General features: G+C 48.5%; 1 protein-coding gene across 2 annotated transcripts in view; it reads right to left on the minus strand.

Moving 5' to 3' along the window:
* Positions 1 to 1,930: 1,930 nt before the first annotated feature.
* Positions 1,931 to 25,342, minus strand: part of Il6r (interleukin 6 receptor) — a 48,140-nt gene continuing 24,728 nt past the window's right edge. Inside the window, exons 2-10 of one of the 2 annotated variants that reach the window (XM_021196800.2) lie at positions 24,503 to 24,739; positions 23,448 to 23,571; positions 20,544 to 20,728; positions 20,022 to 20,188; positions 19,413 to 19,554; positions 12,436 to 12,479; positions 11,420 to 11,489; positions 10,383 to 10,482; positions 1,931 to 5,288 (exon numbers count right to left, since the gene is read on the minus strand). In XM_021196800.2, coding sequence (XP_021052459.1) covers positions 5,063 to 5,288; positions 10,383 to 10,482; positions 11,420 to 11,489; positions 12,436 to 12,479; positions 19,413 to 19,554; positions 20,022 to 20,188; positions 20,544 to 20,728; positions 23,448 to 23,571; positions 24,503 to 24,739 — 1,295 coding nt within the window. In that variant the 3' untranslated portion in view covers positions 1,931 to 5,062. Of the gene's footprint in view, positions 5,289 to 10,382; positions 10,483 to 11,419; positions 11,490 to 12,435; positions 12,483 to 19,412; positions 19,555 to 20,021; positions 20,189 to 20,543; positions 20,729 to 23,447; positions 23,572 to 24,502; positions 24,740 to 25,342 lie in introns of both variants that reach the window. The other variant, XM_021196799.2, reaches the window with a different exon arrangement.

Here is a 25,342-nt window from a genome sequence, read left to right on the forward strand (position 1 = left end):
GTGAGATGGCTCAGTGGTTAAGAGCACCGACTGCTCTTCCAAAGGTCCTGAGTTCAAATCCCAGCAACCACATGGTGGCTCACAACCATCCGTAACAAAAATCTGATGCCCTCTTCTGGGGTGTCTGAAGACAGCTACAGTGTACTTACATATAATAAATAAATAAATAAATAAATCTTTAAAAAAAATAAAGACTCAGTCTCCCCCCCCAAAAAAAATTAAAAGAAAAAAAAGAAGAAGAAGAAGAAGAAGAAGAAGAAGCTTCAGGAACAGAGGCAGTTGCACTATGATCTGGCTTGTCAGAGAGACGCAAAGACAGGCAGACACAAATGCAGGCAGATTCCTGAGCTCAGGGTCTGCCTGGGTCCAAGAGGGGTGGGAGATGGTACTCCCAGGACAAGGTCCCACCCAGCTACATTTACAGAGGCAGGCAGATCTCGGAATTCTTCTGCAATGTTAAGAAAAGAGAAAAAAATGTACTTGCTATCCTTTTCCTATGAGTTCAAGGGGCTAAGGTCACGGAGTGTGGATTCCCTGGGGTGGTCAAGAGGGAACCTGGAATAAATAACTGAATTGATATGTAAATAAAAAAGCTAGGCTTTTGGTCTGCATGAGAGGTGGCAAAAAGTGGTAGCGGTCCTCAGACTTCTTCTCTGCCAAGGAGAGCCGAGCTGTCTGAAGATCTCTGGAGAGGGAACACAGCTCCTCTAGGTTTTTTTCCTAACAGGATTCCTGATTTTAGTCCAGGAAGTCATGGAGAGCAAACGCAGTTTTTTAGAATTTTTTTCTAATGGGATTTCTGACCACCAAGAGTTACTTAGAGAGCCGACATCGCTCTTTCACAATGTTTTCTAGCAGCTATTCAGAGAAGGTTGTCTGAAGAGCAAACACGGTTCTTTGAGATTTTTTTTCTTTCTTTCTGATGTTGATTGGAAAACCCAAGAATTAATTTTAGAAAATTTCAAACAGGATTTCTGATTTGGTTAGAAGATTCAAGAATTTTTTTTTTTTTTTTTTTAGAATTAATTTTAGAAAATTTCAAACAGGATTTCTGATTTGGTTAGAAGATTCAAGAATTTTTTTTTTTTTTTTTTATAGCAGCTTTTCTGACTTTGGCTAGAAAACCCACGAGCCGTCCAGAGAGCTTGGAGAAAGAATGTTTATTAGCAGAAAGAACAGCCTCTCTCAGCTAGCAGAAAGCTAGCTGTCTCAACCAGAGAGCCAGCTTGGACCCACGATTTGACTTCAAGTCATTTGTTTTTGCTGCTTCCAGGCACCCCTTTTCTTAGAACCCAGGCCAAGCTGAGGCTGGTCCTCAGCAGCCACCCCTACTCTTACCTGCAAAGCATCTACATGACGGGTTTCCTTCTGTTTGGAGCATAGAGAAGGCTGGGTCCCAAGTTTTTCTTGCCCAAGATCTTTTTCAGTGGAGGACAGACTCAGCCATCTGATGACCAAGAGAGCTCGCGATGGCTCTCAGGATCCCATTCTCACCTCCATAGTCTAGTAGACACCTAGGCCTTCCTTCTCTTTTCTAACATGCCTCTATCTGGTAATGCTGAACAATGCAAACGTGGCAGACACATGAGCCTCCCCTCCCAGAAATCCCAGGCTTTGGTTTGGGGAAAACATTCACTAACTAAAACCTTTTGAGAAGTTGCTAGTCCCAGGTCTAGTGTGTGTGTGTGTCGTGTTTTGTGGTGTGCGTCTGTCTGTCTGTCTGTCTGTGAGGGTAGTATAAGTGAAATACAAGGCCCCACTAGCCTCAAACTTGGAGAAATCCTCCTGCCTCTGTCTTCCTAGTGTCAGGGTTATAGGACTGAGTTGCTGTGCCCTCAGAGACAGTCCTATTTAGTTAGCCTTCCTCATTCTTTACTCCTCGATAATCAGGGAAGGAAGGTTTTCCTTTTAATGAACAGGTTCCCAAAGCAGAAGTACATCTCAAGTGCAGCTTTAGAAATTATTTATTTCAAACAGTTACAAATTTCACTTTAAAGCAAACAATGGGGCAAAAAGGCATTAAAAAAAACACTGACTTTGCAGAAAGTCTTAGGTATCAACTTACAGGCAACAGAGTGTAAAAGCCTTAAAAACATTGTCTCAAAGACAAAAACATGTAGCATTGAGGTACCCTGTTTTAACAGATAGGATCTTTTGCCAGAAGTCTTTCTGTCTGTCCCAGCTTGCTGCACACTGTACCAGCCCTTTCCCTGGAAACAAGATCTCCATCTGAGCATATGTTCACAAACCTGACAGTGTTCCTTAATAAGCATTAAGGTTGCCATAGAAACTTCCTGGAACTGGCACCCAACTACACTAGCAGCAGAGGCTGGGGAGACCTTTGGCAGACCCTCCCCAGCGCCAGCCGCAGGACCCGAGCCAGCTGGCCTGCCCCTTCCCACCACACCTCACTGTAGGCTCTTGGGATAATCCTGCCTCTCCAAGGGGGAAACGGGCTTCTCACCACCTCTACCTACAGCTGAGTGTGGGAATCCTCCCCAACGAGGTCAGCCATAAAGAACTGCTAGGAAACTCTGCAGCTCGGAGCCCAGGCAACCAGGCAAACCAGGCATCCCTTAAACCGGCACACCATAACTAACCCTGGCCCACCCTGCCGGGCTCTGCTCCACGCTGGCTCCAAGCCAATGCTGGCAGTAAAGCCCACACCGGGTCCCCTTTCTCCCAAGACACCAAGGACATAGGAAAGATTCAGTGCAAGCTTTCAGCCAGGTGAGAAGACAAGGCTCGTGGAGAGAAAGGGCTGTCACCAAATGTCATGGGTGTGGCCCAGGTGTCTCCCTTGAAATAGTTTAAAGCTATTTCACTAATGCCAGAAGAAACCAAAAAATCACCTTAGAACTAGAACCAGTATGTGTTCCCTCTTTTTACCATGCAACAAAGATCATGTTTAAATCATCTCTGTCTAAACCAGGCATTTGGCTGCCTGGTCGCTGAATGCTGGTGTTAAGTGGTACTGTCGACAAGGCAGCCTGTGGGTTGCAGAAACTCCAGTAAGAATGACCCGAGGATGAGACACCTATTCACCAGATTTGAGACCAGAAGCAGCTGAGGGCTACACCTGTGTGAACTGAAAGAAGCTGGAGCTCAGATGAGATAGACTTCCCAGACTTCATTGACTTAGCTTATGAAACGTCAAAAGGAAAAAGCATCCTTTTGATACGGGGGCAAGGGAGGCTATCCTGTTACAACAATAGTGAAAGCAATAACAACTTGGAGATCAAAGCTATTTAGCTCTGGGAGATAATGAGCAATCTGGATTTCAGTCTTCAGCGCCTGTTCTGCCTGGCTTGGGTAACAGCTTTCGGGCAGAGCCCTGTGAGGGACTGAAGAACTGTGCGGATCCCCTGAAGATCACTATTTGTAATATTTCTAATAAATTTCCCTTCCACAGCAGTTTTGCTACCCTTGAGTCCCAAAAACGTAGCAAAGGAGGAAAGAAGGAAAAAAATAAAATATCATGAACACCTGCCTGATTTTTTTTTTTAACCTATAGAGCCTTATCTACGACAGCCTCGGGACCTGAAATGTACAAAACCCACAAAATAAAATAAAATAAAATAAAGTAAAATAAGTAACACTTAGGTCAGTGGCCCCTAGAGCCGACAAACAGAGGGCAAGGGGTGACAGCTTCTGAGCTCTGCCTGTCTCGTGGCGGTGGCATTTTCTGAAAAGGCAAGTTACTGGCATAGTTCTGAAAGACGGCAGGTGTAGGGTGCTGTGGTTGCAGAAGTCACTTTTATCTAAGCACCACTCTGTGGCTCTGTGGTCTCCTCGGTGACCACTAACATCACTGGATTCCTCAAAGCCCCAGGGGAAAGCATCTGAGGCGACTCAGTCAAACGTAAAGCAAGGAGGTGGCAGTGAGGTGTAGCAGGAAGCAGACACCCTTCCTGCCTGCGCCTGGGAGTGCTCACAGGCTCGTTCCCTGAAGCAGGGCTCAGACAGGCTGTTTTTACACTTTTTAAGACAAAAAAAATCAAAATACAAAACGAAACCAAAGGCTTTTCTGTTATAGGAAACAGTGGGTTGGGTTTTTTTTGGTTTTTTGGTTTTTTGGTTTGTTTTTTTTTCTCGATTTTCACTTGACTTGGCCTTTGGCCCTGGGGGGCGAGGGGGCAGTGAGGGTTCATACACCAGCGTTCAGTGAGCGGCCTCTTCCAGACTCTTGAGAGAAACAGGCAACGATTCTCTAAAAACCAAAATGAAAGTGCATTCTTGCTCGTTCAAGTTTTCTTTTTGCATGAATGTCATCTTTCCTAGTAGCTCCAGTCCAGTTGAAACCAGTGTGGGCGAGACTGGGGTAAAGTAGTACTCTCTGCCCTGGAAGAGGCACCCCGTACCATCATCCCTCTTCTGGGAGAGTAGGGGGGACAGGCTGTACCTCCCTCAAGTACCTTGAGGACAGTGGACACCCACACGCTCTCTACTTCCGTTCTGCTTCTCTCCTGAAGTCCTGAGATCGAAGAGGAAAATAAAGCCTCCCCAGCCAGCAGTGCCTAGGGTCGTCATTCACATTTAAAAACTGCTTATGAGAAATTGTCACTCATGTAAACCATCCGGCCCTGAGATATTAGTCACCACCGCCGGGCCCAGCTGCTTTCCAGATGTTGAGAAGGAAAGTGGAACCAAGCTTCCGCCCGGCCTCAGTGGCCTCGGAAAGAAAATGGCAAAGTGCTTGGACTTTAGGAGTTCGAGCTAAAAGGTAGCTTGGGGGGAGCTGGGGCAGCCTTTGGCGCCCCTTCCTGAGGCCTTCTGAGGGTGCAGCTTGTGAGCCACTATCAGATGTGGAGCTGAGGGGCGTCTCCATTCAGTCTTCGCAGGCTCTCTTCACGATGGCCTTTGTTCCTCACAGCCCCTTCCTTCCTTCGGAGTCTACGCAGCACCCGTCTGCACCCACTCAGAACCTGTGCAGAGCTCTTGTGGGTTAGTGAAACTGCAGCCCCACCCGCCCCACCCCAACCCAGGTGGACGGGACCGGCAGTGAGAAACTTGTGTGCTGATCTCGCGGTGCCCTGCCGGCTGCCAGGTACCATCCAGACGATTATCTGGGGAGTAAGTAGTCTCTGTTGCTGCTGTCATAAGGGCTCGGTGCGTCCCTGACACCCAGGCAACTGTGGCTTACGGTGTTGTCAGACCCAGAGCTGTGTGGGGTGAGGAGAGGAACCAGAAGAAAGGTCGCCTTCAGCGGGCCCAAGGAATACGGTGGGGGTGGGGCAGAGGCCGTCTTGCTTTCCTTCTCAGCCTGCGACTTCCATTTCTGCTTGAGTCTTTATACAAACACACAAAAACAAACAGGCCTTAGACTCCTCCCAGGGCAAAGGCATGGTGAGAAACCCTAGCAGCAGCAGCAGCAGCAGCAGCAGCAGCCTGCCTCAGTTGGCTAGGTGTGCCTACGTTAGGCTTACAGAAATGCCGACTTTCTGGCTCCCGCATCACCCCCGGAGGTCCCACAATACCCTGAAGAGCTGGTGAGTTTCAAAACCACCTCAAGACCATATCTAACTCACAAAGGGAGAGAAATGGAAGTGTTCCTTTATACACTTCAAAAGTCACCTGACACATCCTCAATCTGCCCGGGGCCAGAGGCTGTCTATTGGGCTCACATCATCAGGTCTCTATCCATTCATGTAAAAAGAAAAAAAAAGAAAAAAAAAGAAAAAGAAAAAAAAAGAAAAGAAAAAAAAAGGGAGGTGGCAGAGATGGCTCAGCAGTTAAGAACACTGACTGCTCTTCCAGAGGTCCTGAGTTCAAATCCCAGCATCCACATGGTGGCTCACAACCATCTGTAATGGGATCTGATGTCCTCTTCTGGTGTATCTGAAGTCAGCTACAGTGTACTCATATACATTAAGTAAATAAATAAATAAATAAATATTTTTTAAAAAGCGGAGGATATTCTTTCAGTGGGGAAAGAATATGGAACTCGTTCCAACTAAGGCTGTCAGGAGCAGATCACTCCCACAGCCTGCAGTGGACAGCAGAGGACAGGCTGTGTGGTCCCTAGTAGCACTCTATCCAGCCCTCTATGTTCAGTACTACCATCCTCAGTCTCCTGACACCTCCACCCACCCCACCGCAGCAGGGAGAGACTGCACCCTCTGACAGGGGCACCACTGGGCACGTGTTGATTCATCTGACAGGAAAGTCAGTGGTAAGCCAGAAGAGATAGGCCTCGCCCTCCTCACAGCCTCCTCCGTGCAATGTCTAGGCCTGAGGCCAGGTTCAATAACCATGAGAGAGTCACCTGACAGCTGGAAGAAAGTTGAGCCGCAGATATAGATCTGCAAAGGTATGATGGGGCTCCTTTCCAAGGGGCCCTTGGCGAGGCGTGCAAAACCAGGGCCTCCTCTCCTCCCTTTGACTTCCTTCTCTATGGCTGACTTGCTGTGTACTGACCCTCCCCCCTAATTCCATCAGTTGCCATTACCTAAGGAAATGCTAGGGTGGGGGAGGGAAAGCCAATGTCATAAACAAGAGTTGGGCATTTTTTTTTGGGGGGGGGGGGCTTGAAACCAGCAGACTATTCCTTGTTCTTGTTATGATAAATGATTGATAGCTGGCTCTGGATCAGCCGTTGGCTCTTGGCCCGTTATCCAAGCAACGTAAACAATCTGCAGAATGTTAGTTGGCTGCAGGAAGACAGCCCAGTCGTTGTGAAGGGGAGTGTACTCAGTCACTGAGTGGAATTTTCTCTGTGAGAGGATTGAGGACAGGCTGCTACACCGTGGACTGAAAAGCGTTCAGATCCAAGAACTCATGTTCTGGGAACAGACCCTAAAAATGACTGTGGTGGTCTGAATAAGAACAGCCTCCATAGACTCATAGATTTGAATGCTTAGTCACTAGGGAGTGGTACTATTTGAAAGGATTAGAAGGATTTAGAGGTGTTGTGGCCTTGTTGGAGGAAGTGTGTCACTGGGGGTGGGGGGGTGGTACTTGAGGTTTTTAAAGCCCATGCCAGTCCCACTGTTTCTCTCTGTCTCTGCCTAAGGATCAGAATGTAACTCTCAGCCTCTTCTTCATGCCTGCCATGTCTGCTGCCATGCTCCCCGCCTCCAGTTAAATGTGGTGGTCATGGCATCTTCACAGCAATAGAATAGTGACTAAGACAATGATATAAGCATGGAAGAACTTTAGGCACAAAGATGTCCAGCACAGTGCTGTTTTGTAAAAACGAAACATCTTCCAGTGCCTGAGAACAGTTAAGCTGGGAATCTGTACTTACAAAAGAAGCCTATTGCTAGTGAATGTGAAGTTTACAAAGAACATGAAAATATTTACAAAGTGAAAATAATTTTAAAAGGTAGGATTTGAGGGATTTTATTATTATTATTTTTAATCATAGGTATGAGTGCCTGTGTGTGGGTATGTGCTTGTAAATACAAGCTAGAACAAGGTATTGGATCCCCGGTGCTAGAGTGGGTGGTGTAAGCCACTCAGTGCAGGTGCTGAGAACCAGCTCAGAGCCCAGAGCCTATGCAAGGAGAGTAAGTGTTCTTAACTGCTGAGCCATCTCTCCAGCCCAGAATTTAAGAGTTATATATACAGAACAATTGTGGCAAGTAACCGTAAAGACACACACACACACACACACACACACACACACACACACACACACACACACACACACACACGCAGAGGGGCTGGAGAGATAGCTCAGTGGTAGAGCACTTGCCTAGCGTTCATTAAGCTCTAGACACTTAGCAAATTACCTGTAATAAAGCACAACTCTTACTGATCTTATAAACATAATATAGAAACAATCTCTGTAACTGGAAAGACTTTGGTGGTTTGAATGAAGATGGCCCCACTGGCTCATGTGTTTGAATGCTTGCTCCCTAGTTAGTGCAACTGTATAGTAAGATTAGAAGATGTGGCCTTGCTGGAGGAGGTGTAGGAGGGTTCAAAAACCCTCACTATATTCAGCCCCTCCACCCCACCCCCATCTCTCTGCAGATCAGAAGGGAGCTCTTGGCTCCAGCGCCAGCTCCAGCTCCAGCACCATACCTACCCACTGCCCAGGCTTCCCAACATCATAGACTAAACTTCTGAAACTGGAAGCAAGCCCTCAGTTAAATTCTTCCTTTTATAAGTTGTCCTGATCATGGTGTTTTCTCGCAGTAATGGAACAGTAAGTGAGACAAAAGATAAACTAGAGAACCGTGCTTTCCTTTGAAACATTCTTTCTGAGAATCACTAAACCAGTTGAAGATGCTTACATCTAGCATGGGCACAGATGAGCAGGACCTAGAGGCTGGGCGTGGCCAATAGATGTGCCTAATCTGCAGTCTGTGGATGGCATGCTCCCCTGGACGGCTACCAATACAGCCCAACACAAAACCATTAACTAACTTATTTGGGGGACTAGATTTTACTCTGTAGCTCCTGCTGGCCTTAAGCACACAGTGTTCCTGCTGCCCTGGCCTGGGATTCTATCCCACCCAGCAGCAACTTAAGAAATATCAGAATGGAACATTGTAACTAGTTCAAAATGACGTTGTTTGTGTTTGTTTTGTTGGGTTATTTTCCTCTGTTTGTTTGGGTCAGGTGGCCCCTCATTAGGTGGCCCCCTAAAACTCTCTATGCAGATCACCCTGGACAGGAATTCACAGAGATCATCCTGCCTCAGCTTCCCCAGGGCTAGGACTATTGTCATGTGCCACTACACTTGGCTTTTATGGATGGGTTTTAAGCTGAAGGTGTACAGCTAATGGTTTAAGTCCATTCCAGGAAAATGAGCAGAAAATAACTGTTAGCAGAGGCCTGTTTTCTCATTCCCGGGAGAACTGATCCCTGTAGTTGTGACCTCCACCTAAGGAAGGGCAAACTTTTGGTGGTAGTATATTTTAGTTGTTTTCATTTTCCCTAACGTTGCTAGAGAAATATTTAGAAAACTACTTAGCACGGGACATAAACTAAATATTCTAAAACTATGCTATCCCGACTGGCAAACCGTCAACGCCTACCACACGTGCAACCCAGTCGCTGTAGCTCAGCCAGCTTTTAACTCCCTGACTCTAAGTGAGAGTCTTTTCTTGCTAGGGAGTCTTAAAAGATAGAGGATGTTTTCATTATTTGAAATTACTAGGTTGTTTTGTTTTATTTTGTTGGCGGGGAGGAGGGGTTGGTTTTTTCAAGACAATAGGGTTTCTCTGTGTAGTCCTGGCTGTCCTGGAACTTACTATGTAGACCAGGCTGGCCTTGAACTCAGAGATTTGCCTGTCTCTGCTTTCTGAGCACTGGGATCAAAGGCATGTGCCACCAGACCTGACTTGAAATTACTAGTTTTATTAGGCAAGTATCACTTGCCTATAATCCCAACACTTGGGAAGTGGAAACAGGGGGATGAAGAGTTTGAGACCAGCCTGGGCTTCATGCTAAGACTCTCTGAAAAAACAAAACTAAACTAAACTAAAACAAGCAAACTGGCCTCTTTTACTAATAAATCTGCCTTATATGGAATAAAGTAGAAACTCAGCAGGTAGAAAATGATTTACTGGTGTGTTCTTAGCACAGGCACTTCCCCCGCCAGTGCCTCCATGCTGCAGGGGCTGCCAGCAGCCAGTGTCTGACCTAAGCCACAGGTAAGCACACTGGTCTCCATGCCTCTCTATTAGCACATGTAAGTACCTTGTAGGGCCAATTGGGTTACCTCAGCCTGTGTAGGCGTGGTCCACAGGCTAGTGTCTACAGGGCATGTCATGCAGCCCTAGCTTCGTGGACAACCCTTGGGGCCGTTTCCTTATTGGTTGGTTAAAAAATTTGACTGCAGCCTTAAGGCCCCATCCAATAAGCAGGTTTTGTGCCCTGTGCTCCTTACTAGGTGTACCCACATTGCCTCTTTCAGCTTTCATTTCCTCCTTCATTCCTTCACAGGAAAATTATAATTTGGGGCCAGGGACATAGCTGGAAGCCAGAGCTCCTGCCTAGCCCTGGGTTCGAACTCCAGCACTGAAAATGAGGATCAGAACAAGAACAGCCCTGAGCTCAGCACAGCCTGATGTGGTTCTGTGCGTTTCTTGTCAGGCCAGCTCAGGGCTGATTTGAGGGCCTCAAGAGCTAGAAGTCTCTGCCACTGCCACGGTCCTCCTCCTCCTCCTCCTCCTCACCACGGCTGTGCTACTGTAGCTCTGCCCATGTCAGCACTTCCTTGTCAGCGACTGGCTTCCTCACTACACAGTACCCGTCCTGTCCCCTGGCCTCCTGCAGCACCTGACCTAGGACTCAGCGTGCTACGTGTTAATTTGCTGAATGAAGAAATGAATGAGTAAAGCTCCTTAGGTTCTGATGAAAGCTAAGATGCAAGAGTACAGTACAGCCCAGAGCTAGTACAGTACAGTACAGTACAGGACCCATCTCACCTTAGGATGATGAAGACACAGAGGAGCAACCCAAATGCCAGGCTTCCTCCAGCTACCAGGAATGTGGGCAGGGACATGGACGAGGATTCTTGCACTGGGGCTGTGGACAGGGAAAGGGAATGATAGAGAAAAGGAAGGGACGGGGAAGGGGGACAGGACAAAAGGAAGGAAAGAGGGAAAAGAAAGTCAGGCAGCAGATACTAGAAGCCGAGCAGCCCTGGATGGCAGCAGAACTCTGAAGAGGCACTGCACCGACTCCTCGCGCAGTGACTGAGGGAGACTGCACCTTTCAAGGGCTCATACGGGGCTGATGCCCACTGCAGCCAACCAAAGGGCCATTCATGCTCAGAGCAGCTTTCCCAGTATCCTTTACCCCGGCTCCAGGCAGAAAGCACATGAGAGACGGAGGCTCCTAGGACTCTGTGGTGATCACTGGGACCGAGTCAGGGACACTCAGGGACTTTCAATAAGTATTTGGAGGCAATTTCCCCACTGGGGTATCATCTCTGGCCTATTCCCAACTTGGCAGTCAAGCCACAGACATACCATGTCCCTCCTCCCGCAGGACTCCCCACAGATCTCCCTTCCTGGCCAGAGTGTTCTGTCTACCTTTCTTGAGTCCCTTTCCTGCCTAGTCCCTAAAGAGAGGCCACTCGCTCTTGGCTGAGCCAGTGCAGCTATGTAAACAGGTTCCCTTCCATGGACGCTCCTTTTCGGTCTCCAGCAACAACGCTCATAGCCTACTCAGACGTACTGTGGACTGACCGCATTAGCTTCCTGATCTGTGCCACTCTTCGCACGGGACTCATCGTATCTTGGCAAACAACGGCAAGTGAGCGTATGAAGCAACGACAGGCAAGCTGGTGCTGTAGCTCACCAGGGGCAGGTTCACCTAGCATGAGGACCTAGGTTCAGTCCCCAGGACTGCGAAGACTTATATAAAGCAATGGAAGATCGTTGCCTCTGATCGGCTGCTAAGTGTCCACGTGAGAGCTTCTCTGCAGGCCAGAGGAATAGCAAGACACACTAGCGCTTACCGAGGACACTCGTCGCTTCTGTAGAACTTCCGTACTGATCCTCATGGTTGTCATCGTCTTCAACAGAGACCTAGGAGAGATGACCCTCACCATCAGCCTGCCCAGCCTTCATAGGGACTTCTACACATCTTCCACAAAGCCACCACTTCCTTTCTGTGTCCTGAATGAACCTCTCTGTGCCTGACCTTCATCGACCGCCTATCTGTCACTGGTATTATTTGTGTGCCCACTTCCCCTGTGCCAGGTGGAGTTCTTTCCACCCATGTCTCTGCCAGAGCCACACAGGATGTGCTTGGTAAACACAGCCACTGTCCATGAGGTCTGTTGCCAGGCACGGCGGTAGCCTCCCAGTCCTAGCACCCTGCCTGCACTTCACCCTAGCCAGCTGTGTGGTGGGCAGATTTCTGAGTCCAGGTGAACTTACCATCTGCTTCTAGATCTGAGAGATTTCACCCACCACAGTGGAATGGGTGGCCAGTCTCAGTTAGTGTCAGTTCCCCTAGGACCTACCTGGAACTCTCTGGCCTGAGAGAGAGGCAAGAGCTCATCTGCCTTTTGCCTATGAAGACACCAGATAGCCCCCAAGGAAAGCCCCCTGAGGAGAGCCCTTCTAGGACGGCCTTGCATAGCCCTGTGTGTGAGGCCCAGACCCCTGCTTCCTTCTTGGTGTTTTCGGAGCAGAGGAACAAAGACTCCAGCTTCTTGTTGAGGGAATTAAGGACCACTCAGGAGAGAGGTGGGAAATTGGATTAGTAAAGGCATTTGTTAAGCAGCTTCAGCCGTAATCCGCTTTCCAATACTTCATGATACCAGGCTGCCACAGGGGAGGGCTAAGATAAATTGAATCTGGTCTTAGACTAAGCTGTCAGTGGTATCCAAAGACTTCGGGATGAAACAGTAGCCACCAGGGCCAGGCAGGTGGCACTTTACAGCCACACCTCTGGAAGGTTCAGCTGGCACTGAGACCACAGACTTGGAGCAGTGTATGCCCTGGCCCTTTCTGGGGGCAAGCTCACCTGTGTGGGGTTCCAGAGGATCCCTGCCGGAGTGGTCCTGGGCTCTGCTGGTAGAAGAAAGGGTTAGTGACTCATGGACCCTGGAACCCAGTCAGAGCAACCCAGAGCATCACACCACACAGGGAAGGGCGCCACCTGTAACCCTAACTAACACTCAGGAAGCCCACAAGGAGGAGTGCCTCAAGTTTGAGGCTGGTACAGAGGAGATCCTGTCTCAAAAAAATTTTTTTTCAATAAAATCCATAATATTTTTAAAAAGCAGAATGCTAAGAATCCAGAACTCTCCAACACTGTTTCACATTACATGATGTAAATGTGCATCAAAATATTACATGTTTCCACAACTATGCCTGTTTATTCTGTATCTACTAAAAATAAAGGTTCAGCGAGCATGCCTTTAAGCCCAGAACTTGGGAACTAGAAGCCAGCGTGGTCTTCTTAGAATGTCCCAAGCCAGCCAGGGCTATACAATGAAATGGTGTCTCAGAAACAACAACAACAACAAAAAATCAAGTTGTAAGTGTTTATGAACACTGGCTGCTTTTCCAGAAGACCCAGGTTTGATTCCCAGCACCCACATGGTGGCTCCCAACCCTCTGCAACTCCCATGCCTCCTCAGTCCATCTGACCACCCTCTGCAGGCACTGCATGGACATGGCGTACAGCCATAGGTGTAAGCAGGACACCCAAAAACAAGATAAAAATGAAAAAAAATCAATGAAAAAAGATGAGATAAATCTTTTAAAATCATAAATAAATACTTCAAAATATGGATTTTAGAAAAACATTGAAGACATAATATAACATATTAAAAAAAACACATGCAGCCGGGCATGGTGGTGCACACCTTTAATCCCAGCACTCAGGAGGTAGAGGCAGGCCTGATCTACAGAGTGAGTTCCAGGACAGCCAGGGCTACACAGAGAAACCCTGTCTCAGAAAAAAACAAAAAACAAAAAACAAAACACATGCTTTGATGCGAAGTTTCTAAAACTCGTTTATACTATCACATATTATATATTGCAAAATATATACAGAAAGGGAAAGGCCAGGGTGATATACATCGCAAGATATGAGCACTCTAAACAGTAATTCCTTGAGCTTGCCTTTCTGCAATAAAATATATGAAGTGACTCGTGCCTGGGATCAGCCAGACACCCTGATAAGAAGGAGTCAGGGACAGCTGTGGCGGAGGCCACTCCCTTCATGGGAACTGCGTTCCACAGAAATCAAACTTGAGGGCAGGCCCAGAATAGGGCCTGAGGGACCAGCTCTGAACCTCGCCAGGCAAGGGATGGAATGACTCAGAATCTCTCGTCATCTCAGAGTTTTTTTCCACTAAGAAGTTAAAAATACTACCAAGTATAAGACTTTCAGCGTCCCCAACTCTGGAGAATAACATAATCACTGAGGGGCAGAGGACAGGGTGACCTGTGACTTCTTGGGAGAGAATTTCCAATGGGCTCCACCACCTCCAGAAGAGACAAGCACACAGCAACGCTGGAGGTGTTGAAAGAAGGCCCAGAGAGGGGAAGTAATTTGTCTACATTCACAAAGCAAATTAACTCAGAAATGAACTTCTAATTGTGGCAAGGACCCAACACCTCAAACATTTTGTGCTCCTCCCAACTTAGCATAACGGGATGAGTTCAACCCACAGAAGGGTGTACACAGAAGGAAGGGTGTGTGCAGAAGGGTGTGTGCAGAAGGGTGTGTACAGAAGGGTGTGTGCAGAAGGGTGTGTGCAGAAGGGTGTGTGCAGAAGGGTGTGTGCAGAAGGGTGTGTGCAGAAGGGTGTGTACAGAAGGGTGTGTACAGAAGGGTGTATGAAGGACAACAGAACATGGGGTTGGCTGGTGCTAGATTCAAAGCTAAAACCAGGTGATAGGGGTAGCAGTAAATTGGAAAATAGGTTCAAGCACTGATGGCCGTTTGGCCCAGAGGTTCCTTAGACCCAGCCAAGTTCAACATCATATGGAACTTTTTCAAGCCCTTGAAACCCTGGCAACAAGCCTCATTGAGTCCCACTAGGACTGTGTACATGTGTGAGTGGATGGATTGTCTTTGGGAGACAGGGTCTCTCTATAGCCTATGATGGCTTAGAACTTACAAGCTGACTTTTGACCTTGTATTCAACTTTATTTTTATTTTTTTAAATTTTTTATTTGTTGGGAGAGGGGGTGAGAAAGGGTTTCTCTGTGCACCCTGGATGTCCTCTATAGACCAGGCTGGCCTTGAAATCACAGAATCCATCTGACTCTGTCTCCTGAGTGCTGGAGTTAAAGGTGTGTGTCGCTACTACCCAGCAAATTCAATTTTCTTGAATACTGGGATTACAAGTGTAAAACACCATGCCAGGCTCCCCACAGGTTCTGTATGGGTGAGAGGGTTTTTTGTTGTTGTTGTTGTTGTTGTTGTTGTTGTTTTGTTTTTGTTTTTGGTTGATGTTCGGTTTTGAAACAAAGTCTCACATTTAGTTCAACTGCCCTGGAACTCACTATATAATTCAGGCTGACCCCAAATTTAGGTTAACTCTCCTGACTTTGTCACCCAAGCGCTGGGATTACAAGCACAGGACACCATGCCCAGTGTTTTTGTCATTGCTGTTTTGATCTTTGACACAGTGTCTCATTCTGAAGTCGAGGCAACTCTGGAACTCAAAGCAATCCTCCTGTTTTAACCTCTCAAGTGCTTGATTGCAGATGTGAACCATCACACATGACTGTAATCTTTACTTTAAAGATGGGGAATGGGGCTGGAGAGATGGCTCAGCAGGTAAGAGCACTTGCCACTCTTGTATGGAACCTAGGTTCAGTTCCCAGCAGCCCAAAATCATCTGTAACTCTAGTTCCAGGGAACCCAGTGCCTTTTCTACCTCCATGGATACCAGGCACACATGTGGCACACTTACATACACACAGGCAAAACATCCATACACATCAAATAAAACTTAAAACAAATCAACATGGGAAGTGCCAGCAAGGTGCCTCACATAAGTCAGAACACCACCCCCTCGCTTCTGGGGAAGGAGAGACTCCGTGCCTGGAAGGTCTCCCCCACTCCTACATTCACGTGCACACCACATACTGAAAATAAATACATCTTTAAAACATGTAAAGGTGGGGGGAACTGAGGCAAGAAAAAGGAAAATGACTTTCTCAAAGTTAATAGAAAGTGATAAAGCTGTAACTTTGCACGTTTATTACTCCCATGTGTATGTGTGAGTGTGTGCGCACTTATGTGTGTGTGCTTTTATGTGTGTGCCCATGCAGGTGTGTCCCGTGCCAGAAAACACCAAGTGCTCTGCTCCATCACTGTCTACTTCCCTTTCCCGGAACCTGGACCGAGGCTGGCAGACAGCAAGCCCTGACAGTCTTCTGTCTGTCCCCAGGAAAGCGTCCCCTCAGCTCCCAAGGTGGCTTAAACCAAGTCTGTCTGGCTCCAAAAGTGAACGTTTTTAAAAACTTTAAAATACCAACTTTGGATCTAGGGGTGTAGCTCAGTTTGACCCTCAGCACTGTATAAATTGGGGGGACCGGCCTGGGGGGTACTCCTATAATCCTAGCACTAGGGAGGCTGGAGGCAGGAGGAGTGGAGTCCTGGGTTTGAAAGCCATCTCACAACCTGCTCTGTAAACTCCGCTTTCCAGGTCACTGAAGTCTCAAGGCGGGTGCTGAGTTTGGTTGTTTTTTTTTTTTTTTTAGGCAGGTGTTAGTACTCCTAAGTGACAAATAACCAAACTGGGGTTGAGACAGGTACTTCCCCAAAGTCATAGTCACAAGGGACAGAGCCAGCTATCTGATCCATGACCATCCATTCCACACCAAATAAGCACTGTGTGCCAGCTGCGGTGGAGCACAGGGGATGGAAGGTTTGAGAAGAGTGCAGAAAAGGCACAGGGGGACGGACGAGAGTGGGGGAGGCGCACTGAGGAGAGAGCCCAAAACCCTTGAACCTGAAAAAGCCCCATGAGGGTTCTATGGAGAGGACTCAGCTTGCTGGAGCATCCCCAGTCCTGATAGTTAACGTGATCTCCTGCCGAAGCCCCCAGCAGGAGAGGAGATATCGTCAGACACCTTCCCTCTAACCTCCCAACCTTTTCACTCCTAAAAGGAGTCAGAGCTGAAGCTGACCTCCAAAGAAAGGACGTTAAGCCAGGTGAGGTGGCCACAGCTACCAGGGGGTGTGGGTTTGGACTCCCCTCCCCCACTTTCTCCTGTCAATTTGTTTCCTAAAGCAGGGAAACTGAGGCAGTGGGCTTCTAGACCAAGTGCCTCCTCCTGCCCGAGGTCCCCTCTGAGGGACTATGACAGGGAGTTATAAAGGTTTTCTTGAAGTATAAGATAACTGTATTATGTGCACGGCTTCCAACTCCTGATGCGAGCGCATGTACACACACACACACACACACACACACACAGGAAGAGGGGGAGGACAGACAGACAGACAAACAGACAGAATGCCAGTTTTGATAAGTTGAAGGAAAAGTGGAACCTTTATAATTCCAGCACTTGGGAAGCAGAGGCAAGTGGATCTCTATGAGTTTGAGACCAGCCTGATCTACACTGTGCACTCTAGGTCAGAAACAGTAATGCCCTGTCTCATAGCAATATCAGCCACACACCAAATGGCAGAGGCAGCCCAAGCATCCACTGTCAAATTCGGGGAAATGCAGCATGATGTTTGTGTACAATGGGACACTCCCCAGCCTCCAACAGGAAGGAAATTCTAGCTCACACCAGTTTGAACAGACCTTGAAGGCACTGTGCTAAGTGAGGTAAGTCAGAGACAAAAGGGTTCCGTACAATCCACTTACTCGAAGTGTTTAAGGTGGTCAAACTCAGAAACAGAAAGTAGGGTGGACGTCCTAGGAGCTAGGGAAGGGATGGGGATGGGAAATGAATGTTCAAGATCAAAGGATCCCAATTCTGCAAGATGCAAATGATGTGGAGATGGATGGTGGACACTGGTGGGCTGCACCACGAACGTGCTTAACACCACCGAACAGTGATTAAAACAGGGCTGGCGGTATACGCGCAATGTCCCAGAATCCATGTTAGGAAAAAACAGAACAGGCACGGGAGGGAGGCTGGCTGTGTGATCCCAGCATTGGGACAGATGGTTAGGGAGATGGGCCAGGAGCATCCCAGAAGCTCTCTGCCCCAGGCCACTGGGAAAGCTTATAGCAAAACCCGATGGGTGTAGTATACAAGGAACAGCACAGCAGATTGACCTCTGGCCTCCAAACACCAAACAAACAGAAACAGTTATAATAACAAGGCATGGTGGCTCACGCCTATAATCCCAGTACTCAGGAGGCCATGTAAAACCAGAGTTCAAGGGCAGAAAACATAATGAGGCCCTTCTGAAAAATCTCCTGCAAAAGAATTTTAAAAGTAAACTTTACGCCATGCACAGTGTACCACAATAAAAAACAAACAAACAAATAAAAAACCTTGAGTTTTTGTTGTAGTTGTTTGTTTTGAAACAGGATCTCACTATGTAGATCAGGCTGTCCTTGAACTCACAGATTGCCTCTGCCACCACCACACTCAGCCAAAAGAAATTTTAGAAGAAGCTGTTTCTGGGCCAGGCCAAGGATACAGATCAGTGGTAGAATACTTTATCATGTATAAAGCTTTGCGTTCCATAGCGCAGCAAAGGGAACAGTAGGGGTTAGGGTCTAACAAAAACCGTGTGTGTGTGTGTGTGTGTGTGTGTGTGTGTGTGTGTGTGTGTGTCTGTGTATCTGTGTGTCTGTGTGTGTATCTGTGTGTGTGTATGTCTGCGTGTGTATGTCTCTGTGTGTGTCTGTGTGTATGTCTGCGTGTGTATGTCTGTGTGTCTGTGTATGTCTGCATGTGTATGTCTGCGTGTGTATGTCTGTGTGTGTGTGTGTGTGTGTGTGTGTGTGTGTGTGTGTCCATACTGTGCAGAGGATGGTACTGGCATTACCATTATTATCTCCTGAGTCGCCCTGGAATTTCTGCTTTGTCAGCGGCATGTCCTTAGGTTTGGATTGAAATATACTCAACATTCACACATTGTGAGCTTCGTCTTTTTTGTTTTTCAAGACAGGGATTTTTCTGTATCTCTGGCTGTCCTGGAACTCACTGTGTAGACCAGGCTGGTCTCAAACTCACTCACAGAGATCCACCTGCCTCTGCTTACCCAGTGCTGGGATCAAGGATGTGCACCAACACACCTGACTTGGAATCACAGTTTGATATTACTGGGAGATGGAAACTGGGAGGTGGGGCTTAGTTGGAGGAAGTGGGTCACGGGGTACACCCTTGTCATAGTCTACGCTCCTGCTCTCTGCTTCCACATCGGGAGGTAAGCAGTTCGGGTTTGCCATCCCTTCTCTGCAGTGATGTTCTGCCTCACCTCAAACCCAGAGCTTTGTCATAGCAGTGAAAGGCGACCGACCATGCACGTGCTTTGGGGGATTTCATTATGTCCCTCAAAGCATTATTACTTTGTTGATTCCCGAAGATAGCCTTAGTCAATTAACCACGCCTATAATCCTTTGGAGCTCCTCCCATCCTTCTGCCCTTGCCCCCTCCCTGCTGCCCTCACCCGAGGCTCACCTACTAGAAGGACATAAGACGTATAGTGTGTAAGGAGAAAAGAATCCAGTGAGCTCCCCTGTCAAACACATGGGCAGCTACACACACACACACACACACACACACACACACACGACCTACCAGACTTGGGCAAACAGAGCCAGGTATTGTGGCACACAGAATGACCCAGTACTCAGGAGACAGAGGCAGGAGAATCAGAAATTCAAGGTCATGTTGACTACATAGTAAGTTCCAAGGCTGCCTGGACTGAATGAAGCACTTTCTCGACGAACTGAAATGAAGTGCGTGCACTGACTGATTTAGCCTGCTTTGCCATACAGTACAAGACGGCTGATAGACTCATACGCTGAAAGCTGTCCCATCCTCCCTCCACGTAGACCCACGTACCTATCCAAGGAGTGCCCGTGACCTCTGGGGACCATTCGCTCCACTGGCCAAGGTCAAGCTCCTCCTTCCCACGGACCTGGATCACGTGCTTCACTCCTCGCAAGGCATCATGGATGACGCATTGGTACTGGGCCACCGGGAGCTGAGGATGGAGACATGATGAGTCCCAGTGGCCCCTGTGAGGCAATGCTACAGGGAGAGGGCACTCTTGACCAGCCTGCTTCCACTTGGCAGAGGCTCACACCACCCCAGGGGGCTGAGTCCTTCTCAAGCATTTTGAAGCCACTGTAGGTGACAGAATCTGGCATTCAGCATTTTTCTTAGGCGGGTCAGGAGTCTGGCCTGGCACTGTTAGCCACGGCTCATCAAGTTAAATGGCTCGCCGGAGACCTTGAAGGATGGGAGGGCGAAGCTAGACCAGAACCTACTTTACTTCTTTCCTACCCCCTCAGCCCTGGGGCATTTTCCTGCTTCCATCTAGATCTCAGCCGGGCTTGGAGGCTCACTACTTTAGTTACAGCACTTGGGAACTTCGGAGGCTAAGGAAGGTGCATGGTCGTGAGTCCCAGGCGGGTGAAACAGTATCTTCAAACAAAGGAAATGAATTACCAGCCACACCGTGAACACCTTTGACCATACAGGTCGGTATCGAAGCTGGAACTGCAGCAAGTAGTAACTCGGGTCCCAGGACTCAGGGTGCTGCCAACTGACTTTGAGCCAGCGAGGCCTTCCTGGTATGGCTGATACCACAAGGTTGGCAGGTGGATCTGGCTGCACTGTGGAGAGGGAACAGGGCTTCTGTGGGGTAGCAAGCACGGTACAGGGGAGACTCTCAAAGGCTCTGCAGACATCCCGACGGTTAGGCATATACCACTCCCCAGAAATGTTAAAATTCTATTTATTTAGTGGAAACAGACCCCAGAGCCTTGCACCTGCTAAGCAAAAACTCACAGGATCACCCCTTAGCACCTTATGTTCATCTTGGGAAGAACCCTGCTCTCCCCATCTATTTATCAGCAATGCCCCAGAAGACCCAGCTCCCAAGCCCCTCTGCACATCCTCCCTGCCTCTCCCAGTCATAGATCAGGAAGTAAAGGAAGCAGCTGGGGGGGGGGGGAGAAGCTCGCTTACCCATTTTTAAGCTGTGGAAATCTACATTGTGGCTGGACTTGCTTCCGACACTGTTTGCAACGCACAGTGACACTATGTGGTACACTTTGTCACCCTCCAGGATCTCCACCTGGCAGGAGAAGCTTTTCAGCTGCTGAGAATACTGGCAGGGCACCTGGAAGTCACTCTTCCCGTTGGTGGTGTTGCTGTGGGACGCAACAGAGAAAGGGCACAAAGGTTCTAGCAAAAAAATTTTTTTTGATAGAATTTGATTTTTTTATTAGATATTTTCTTTATTTACATTTCAAATGCTATCCCGAAAGTTCCCTATACCCTCCCCCCCCCCACCCCTGCTCCCCTACCCACCCACTCCCACTTCTTGGCCCTGGCCTTCCCCTGTACTGGGTCATATAAAGTTTGTAAGACCAAGGGGCCTCTCTTCCCAATGATGGCCGAATAGGCCATCTTCTGCCACATATGCAGCTAGAGACACGAGCTCAGGGGGTACTGGTTAGTTCATATTGTTGTTCCACCTACAGGGTTGCAGCCCCCTTTCTTTGTTTTTCAAGAGAAAGAAGTCTGGCTCAGGAATTGGAAGCTTGAGAACTGATTCTAGCTTTCAGGCTGCAACTCAGCCAGTGTCTGCTCCTATTAGTGTCTGTGACTCTCAGCACGATTTTCAACCCAAGTGTTTATTTTCTCCCTAGAAAATAGTAAAGCTAAAGGCATTAGTGCCCAACTGGTAGGATCTTTGGCAGAGCCCAGCCAGTGAGGGACAGGTGGAGGAGAAGGCCCCTCTGGTCTCATTCCCTTCCTGGGTCTTGCTCTTCCAACTATAAAGGATACAGAAATGAATGGGAAACGCCCTTCGCTGTCCCAGGGCACAAAAGGCCTGCCCTCAGGTGATACAGCAGAAACGCTGGCGAATCACCAAAGCACACACGAAGGGGAACAGGAGGGATGGGGAAAACAGAAAAGAACTCCGAAGACTGAAGATGGCCAAGGGAAGTCAGAAACCACCCCAGTGGACCCGGAAACCTGAGATCTCACCCACTTCCACTTTCCCTGCCACTAGAAAACAAGCGAGCAACCTCAGACTCAGATAAGATCCTCGGGCTCAGCCCATGCTGGTCGCCACACTGTTTTTATAATGTGGAAATTCTCCCCCATGTGCTAGGGGTATTTCCAAGACCCTTCAGTGACAGACCTGAGGGTTCAGAGTAGCAGGGCCTACCCTGGTGCACCATGTCTTCCCCATGCCCTGGAGTACTGCCAGGCTCCTAGGTGAACCTCTGGCTCTCATGTTTTGTTCTCTCTCTCTCTCTTTTTTTTAAAGATTTATTTATTTATTATAAGTTATCTGTAGCTGTCTTCAGACACACCAGAAGAGGGTATCAGATCCCCATTATAGATGGTTGTGAGCCACCATGTGGTTTCTGGGATTTGAACTCAGGACCTCTGGAAGAGCAGTCAGAGCTCTTAACCGCTGAGCCATCTCTCCAGCCCATGTTTTGTTCTCTTTAGCTCTTGATCACTGCCTGATCTTGTCCTAGGGCCAGGCTTGATGAGCACAAATACTGGTAACCAGATGATCAGGAGTTCCATGGAACAGCACAGGTAGCTGGAGCTAATTCACAATCTGGGCAGGGTTACTTAGAATGACCCAATTTAAATCATGCTTTTGTTTACTTCTGGGAATTTCCACGTAATATTCTGGGGCCATGTTTGACTGGTAGTAACTACCAGGACCCATAAGAAGGACCCATAAGAAGGAATACCACACTCTGACCACTCAAACTTTATTGGAAATATCTAGGCGTAAGAGGCGTGTCTTGTGGGTGGAGACTACAGTTTCTCTAGCGTGCTATATTACACTTCTTCTACCTCCCTGGCCCCAGGTCTCCATGCCATCTTCTAACAGGCAAAAGTCTGGATGGGCCGCACCTCACCCCCTACCCATGACCATTCTCTGTATCCTGTCTTTATGATGCGCACAGGGCCAATGTACTGATAGAAGCCTGTCAGCCTCATTCAAGCCCCCATAGCCGTTTGTCCCTTTCCTGTAGGGCAACACCCCTGTCAGCCTCACTCCAAGCCCCCAGAGCCGTTTGTCCCTTTCCTGTAGGGCAGCACCCCTGTCAGCCTCACTCCAAGCCCCCAGAGCCGNCCCCAGAGCCGTTTGTCCCTTTCCTGTAGGGCAGCACCCCTGTCAGCCTCACTCCAAGCCCCCAGAGCCGTTTGTCCCTTTCCTGTAGGGCAGCAACCCTGTCAGCCTCACTCCAAGCCCCCAGAACCCCAAACCTTTGGACTTGGATGGAAAAGGCTTGGGTTCCCTTCCCAACCACTTAGAACCACTTCCTAGCTGGATGACCTCAAGCAAATTAACCAGTCTCACTGGATCTCAGCGTGCATTTCCCATAGCTATTGGGAAAAGTAAACTGAATTGAGCCTAGGGCCCAGTTCCTTTATTCCTAAGGATTGTTTTTCTTTTTCTTTCTTTATTCTTTTTTTAATTTTTGAAACAACTGAGAATCAAAACATGGCCTTACACATGTTACAAGACAGACTTGGAAAAACTTTCTACTGATAAAACATCTGTCCTTGGGCTGAAGAGATGGCTCAGTAGTTAAAGAAGGCTCTTGTTGTTCCTGCACAGGGTCCTGGAATCGACTGCTAGCGCCCTCATGGTGGCTCACAGCCACCTCTAACCTTAGTTCCAGGAGATTCAATGGGCGTGCATCTGGTGCACACACATGCAGTCGGCAAAACATCCATACACTTAAAGTAAAATAAATCTAGAAAAATTAAAAGGTCCCTGTCCACTCAGACCAACGGCTGCCTGGAGGGCTCCGCCCTTCTTCCCTTGGCTCTAGGACACCAGCTAGCATCAACTAGATGGGAGCGCGCAGCCCACCGGCCACTTACATTTTCTTTGCAAACAGCACAGCCTTCGTGGTTGGAGAGGGGGTGCTGCTCGGTCGCCACTCACAGACAGCGTTGACAAGGGGGTTCTTCCGGAAGCAGGAGAGCTTGGGCTCCTCTGGGGGAACTGCAAGAGACACAGCAGGATGAGGGGGTGCAAGGCCTCCAAGCAGACCTGCTCTCTGCATCATCACCCCCACCCCCACCCCCACCCCCACCCCCACCCCCACCCCCACCCCCAGCTGAGGGGACTACCTGGTTCAGCTCAGAGCCACAAATGACACGGACTCCCCAGGGACATACTGGCCAAGGAGTCCCAGGCACAGAAAGGGCTGACTACAGCAGTGGTTCTCAACCTGTGGGTCGCGACCCCTTCGGCAAACCTTTCTCTCCAAAAAACCAGATACATTACATCTACATAACAGTAGCGAAGTTACAGTTATGAAGTAATAATGGAAGTCATTTTATGATTGGAGGTCACCACAACGTGAGGAACTGTATGAAAGGGCCGCGGCGCTAGGAAGGCTGAGAACCGCTGCTCTAAAGGGTTGAAAAAGGAGCACCTGGGGCCTCATCTATATTGACACTGGACAAACGGACACTGGAAGGACTACTCGGGACATAAGGAAGACCGTGGCTGAGAGCAGGATTTCCACTGGAGCTGAGGGAGCCCTTAACCTGCCGATCCTTGGTGGGGTGCACCCTCTGAGAGTCTCGTGTGTTTCAGGGGTGCTGGGCAGTCTTCAGCCCTCAAGCACTTACTTTCTCTTTGCAACATGGAAAAGTGACAAAGTTCACTTTATTTTGCCAAAAGAATCTGAGGGAGTTAGCAGTCGCTAAGCCCAGGTGTCTGGCTGGGAGTCCAGAGCTATTAAATCTGCCAGATGGCTTCTACCGCTGGCCGGCCACACGCACAGGCCGAGCGGTGGCCCTTTTCCTGAAACTCTTGAGCCAAAAATGACAAATTTAAAAGATCAGCCAGAGGATCTTTCTGGAATGCAGAGGACATTGAAGCTACCCTTGGAGCCACTTCCAAGGACACCAAGGGCACAACTCACCATCCACCAGCAAGGGCACAGACCCCACTAGGTGATCACCCAGGAAGCACAAATAGTCCCCAGTGTCGCTGAGCTGCACGGCCCTCAGAACCAGTGTGTTTCCCGTGGTAGTCCATTTTCTGTTCTGTGAGCCAGAGTATGCCCAGTGAATGGTAACGTTGCCTGCTGCTTCCTTCCCGGGACAAACCAGGGTAACCGTGGCCCCTGGCAGGCTTGTCACCGTGCCATTTGACACCTCTGGGGAAGAAAAACACAAAGTAAGCCTTGGCAACTGGAAAACGGGACTTTGCGGATGATTTGGAGAAGTCAACAGCCTTCACAGTGACTGCTGTGGTGTCCTCCCACAGTCCAGCCTACACCACATCTGTCTGGGCTCCGGAAACCTCCCAGACCACCGAGCTGTCTGTTACAGTGCATCCTCTCACGCCATGATCCAGCAACCGAGCTCCCTTGATAGAAAACCCTATAAAGAGACAGGTGAGGTGGTGGTCGCCTTTAATGCCCCCCATTTTGGAGACAGAGGTGAACAGATGTCTGAGAGTTCAAGGCTGAGGTCAACTTGGTCTACATGGCAAGTTTGGATCAGTCAGAGCTACACTGTGAGTGAGACCTTGCCATAAAAAAGAAAGAGCTGGTCTAGTGGTGCATGCCATTAGCCCCAGCGATATCCCTGCATTTGGGAAGCAGAGACAAGGAATCTCTGAGTTTCAGGCCAGCCTGAGCTACACAGAGAAGCCTGTCTTGAAAAATCCAAAGAGAGAGAGGGGGAAGGGAGAGGGGAAGGAGGAGGGGGGAGGAAAGGAAGAAAGTGAAAGAAAAGAAAAGAAAGGGAAGGGGAGG

Source organism: Mus pahari, chromosome 4 (assembly GCF_900095145.1).
Source record: "Mus pahari chromosome 4, PAHARI_EIJ_v1.1, whole genome shotgun sequence".
NCBI classification, from domain to species: Eukaryota; Metazoa; Chordata; class Mammalia; order Rodentia; family Muridae; genus Mus; species Mus pahari.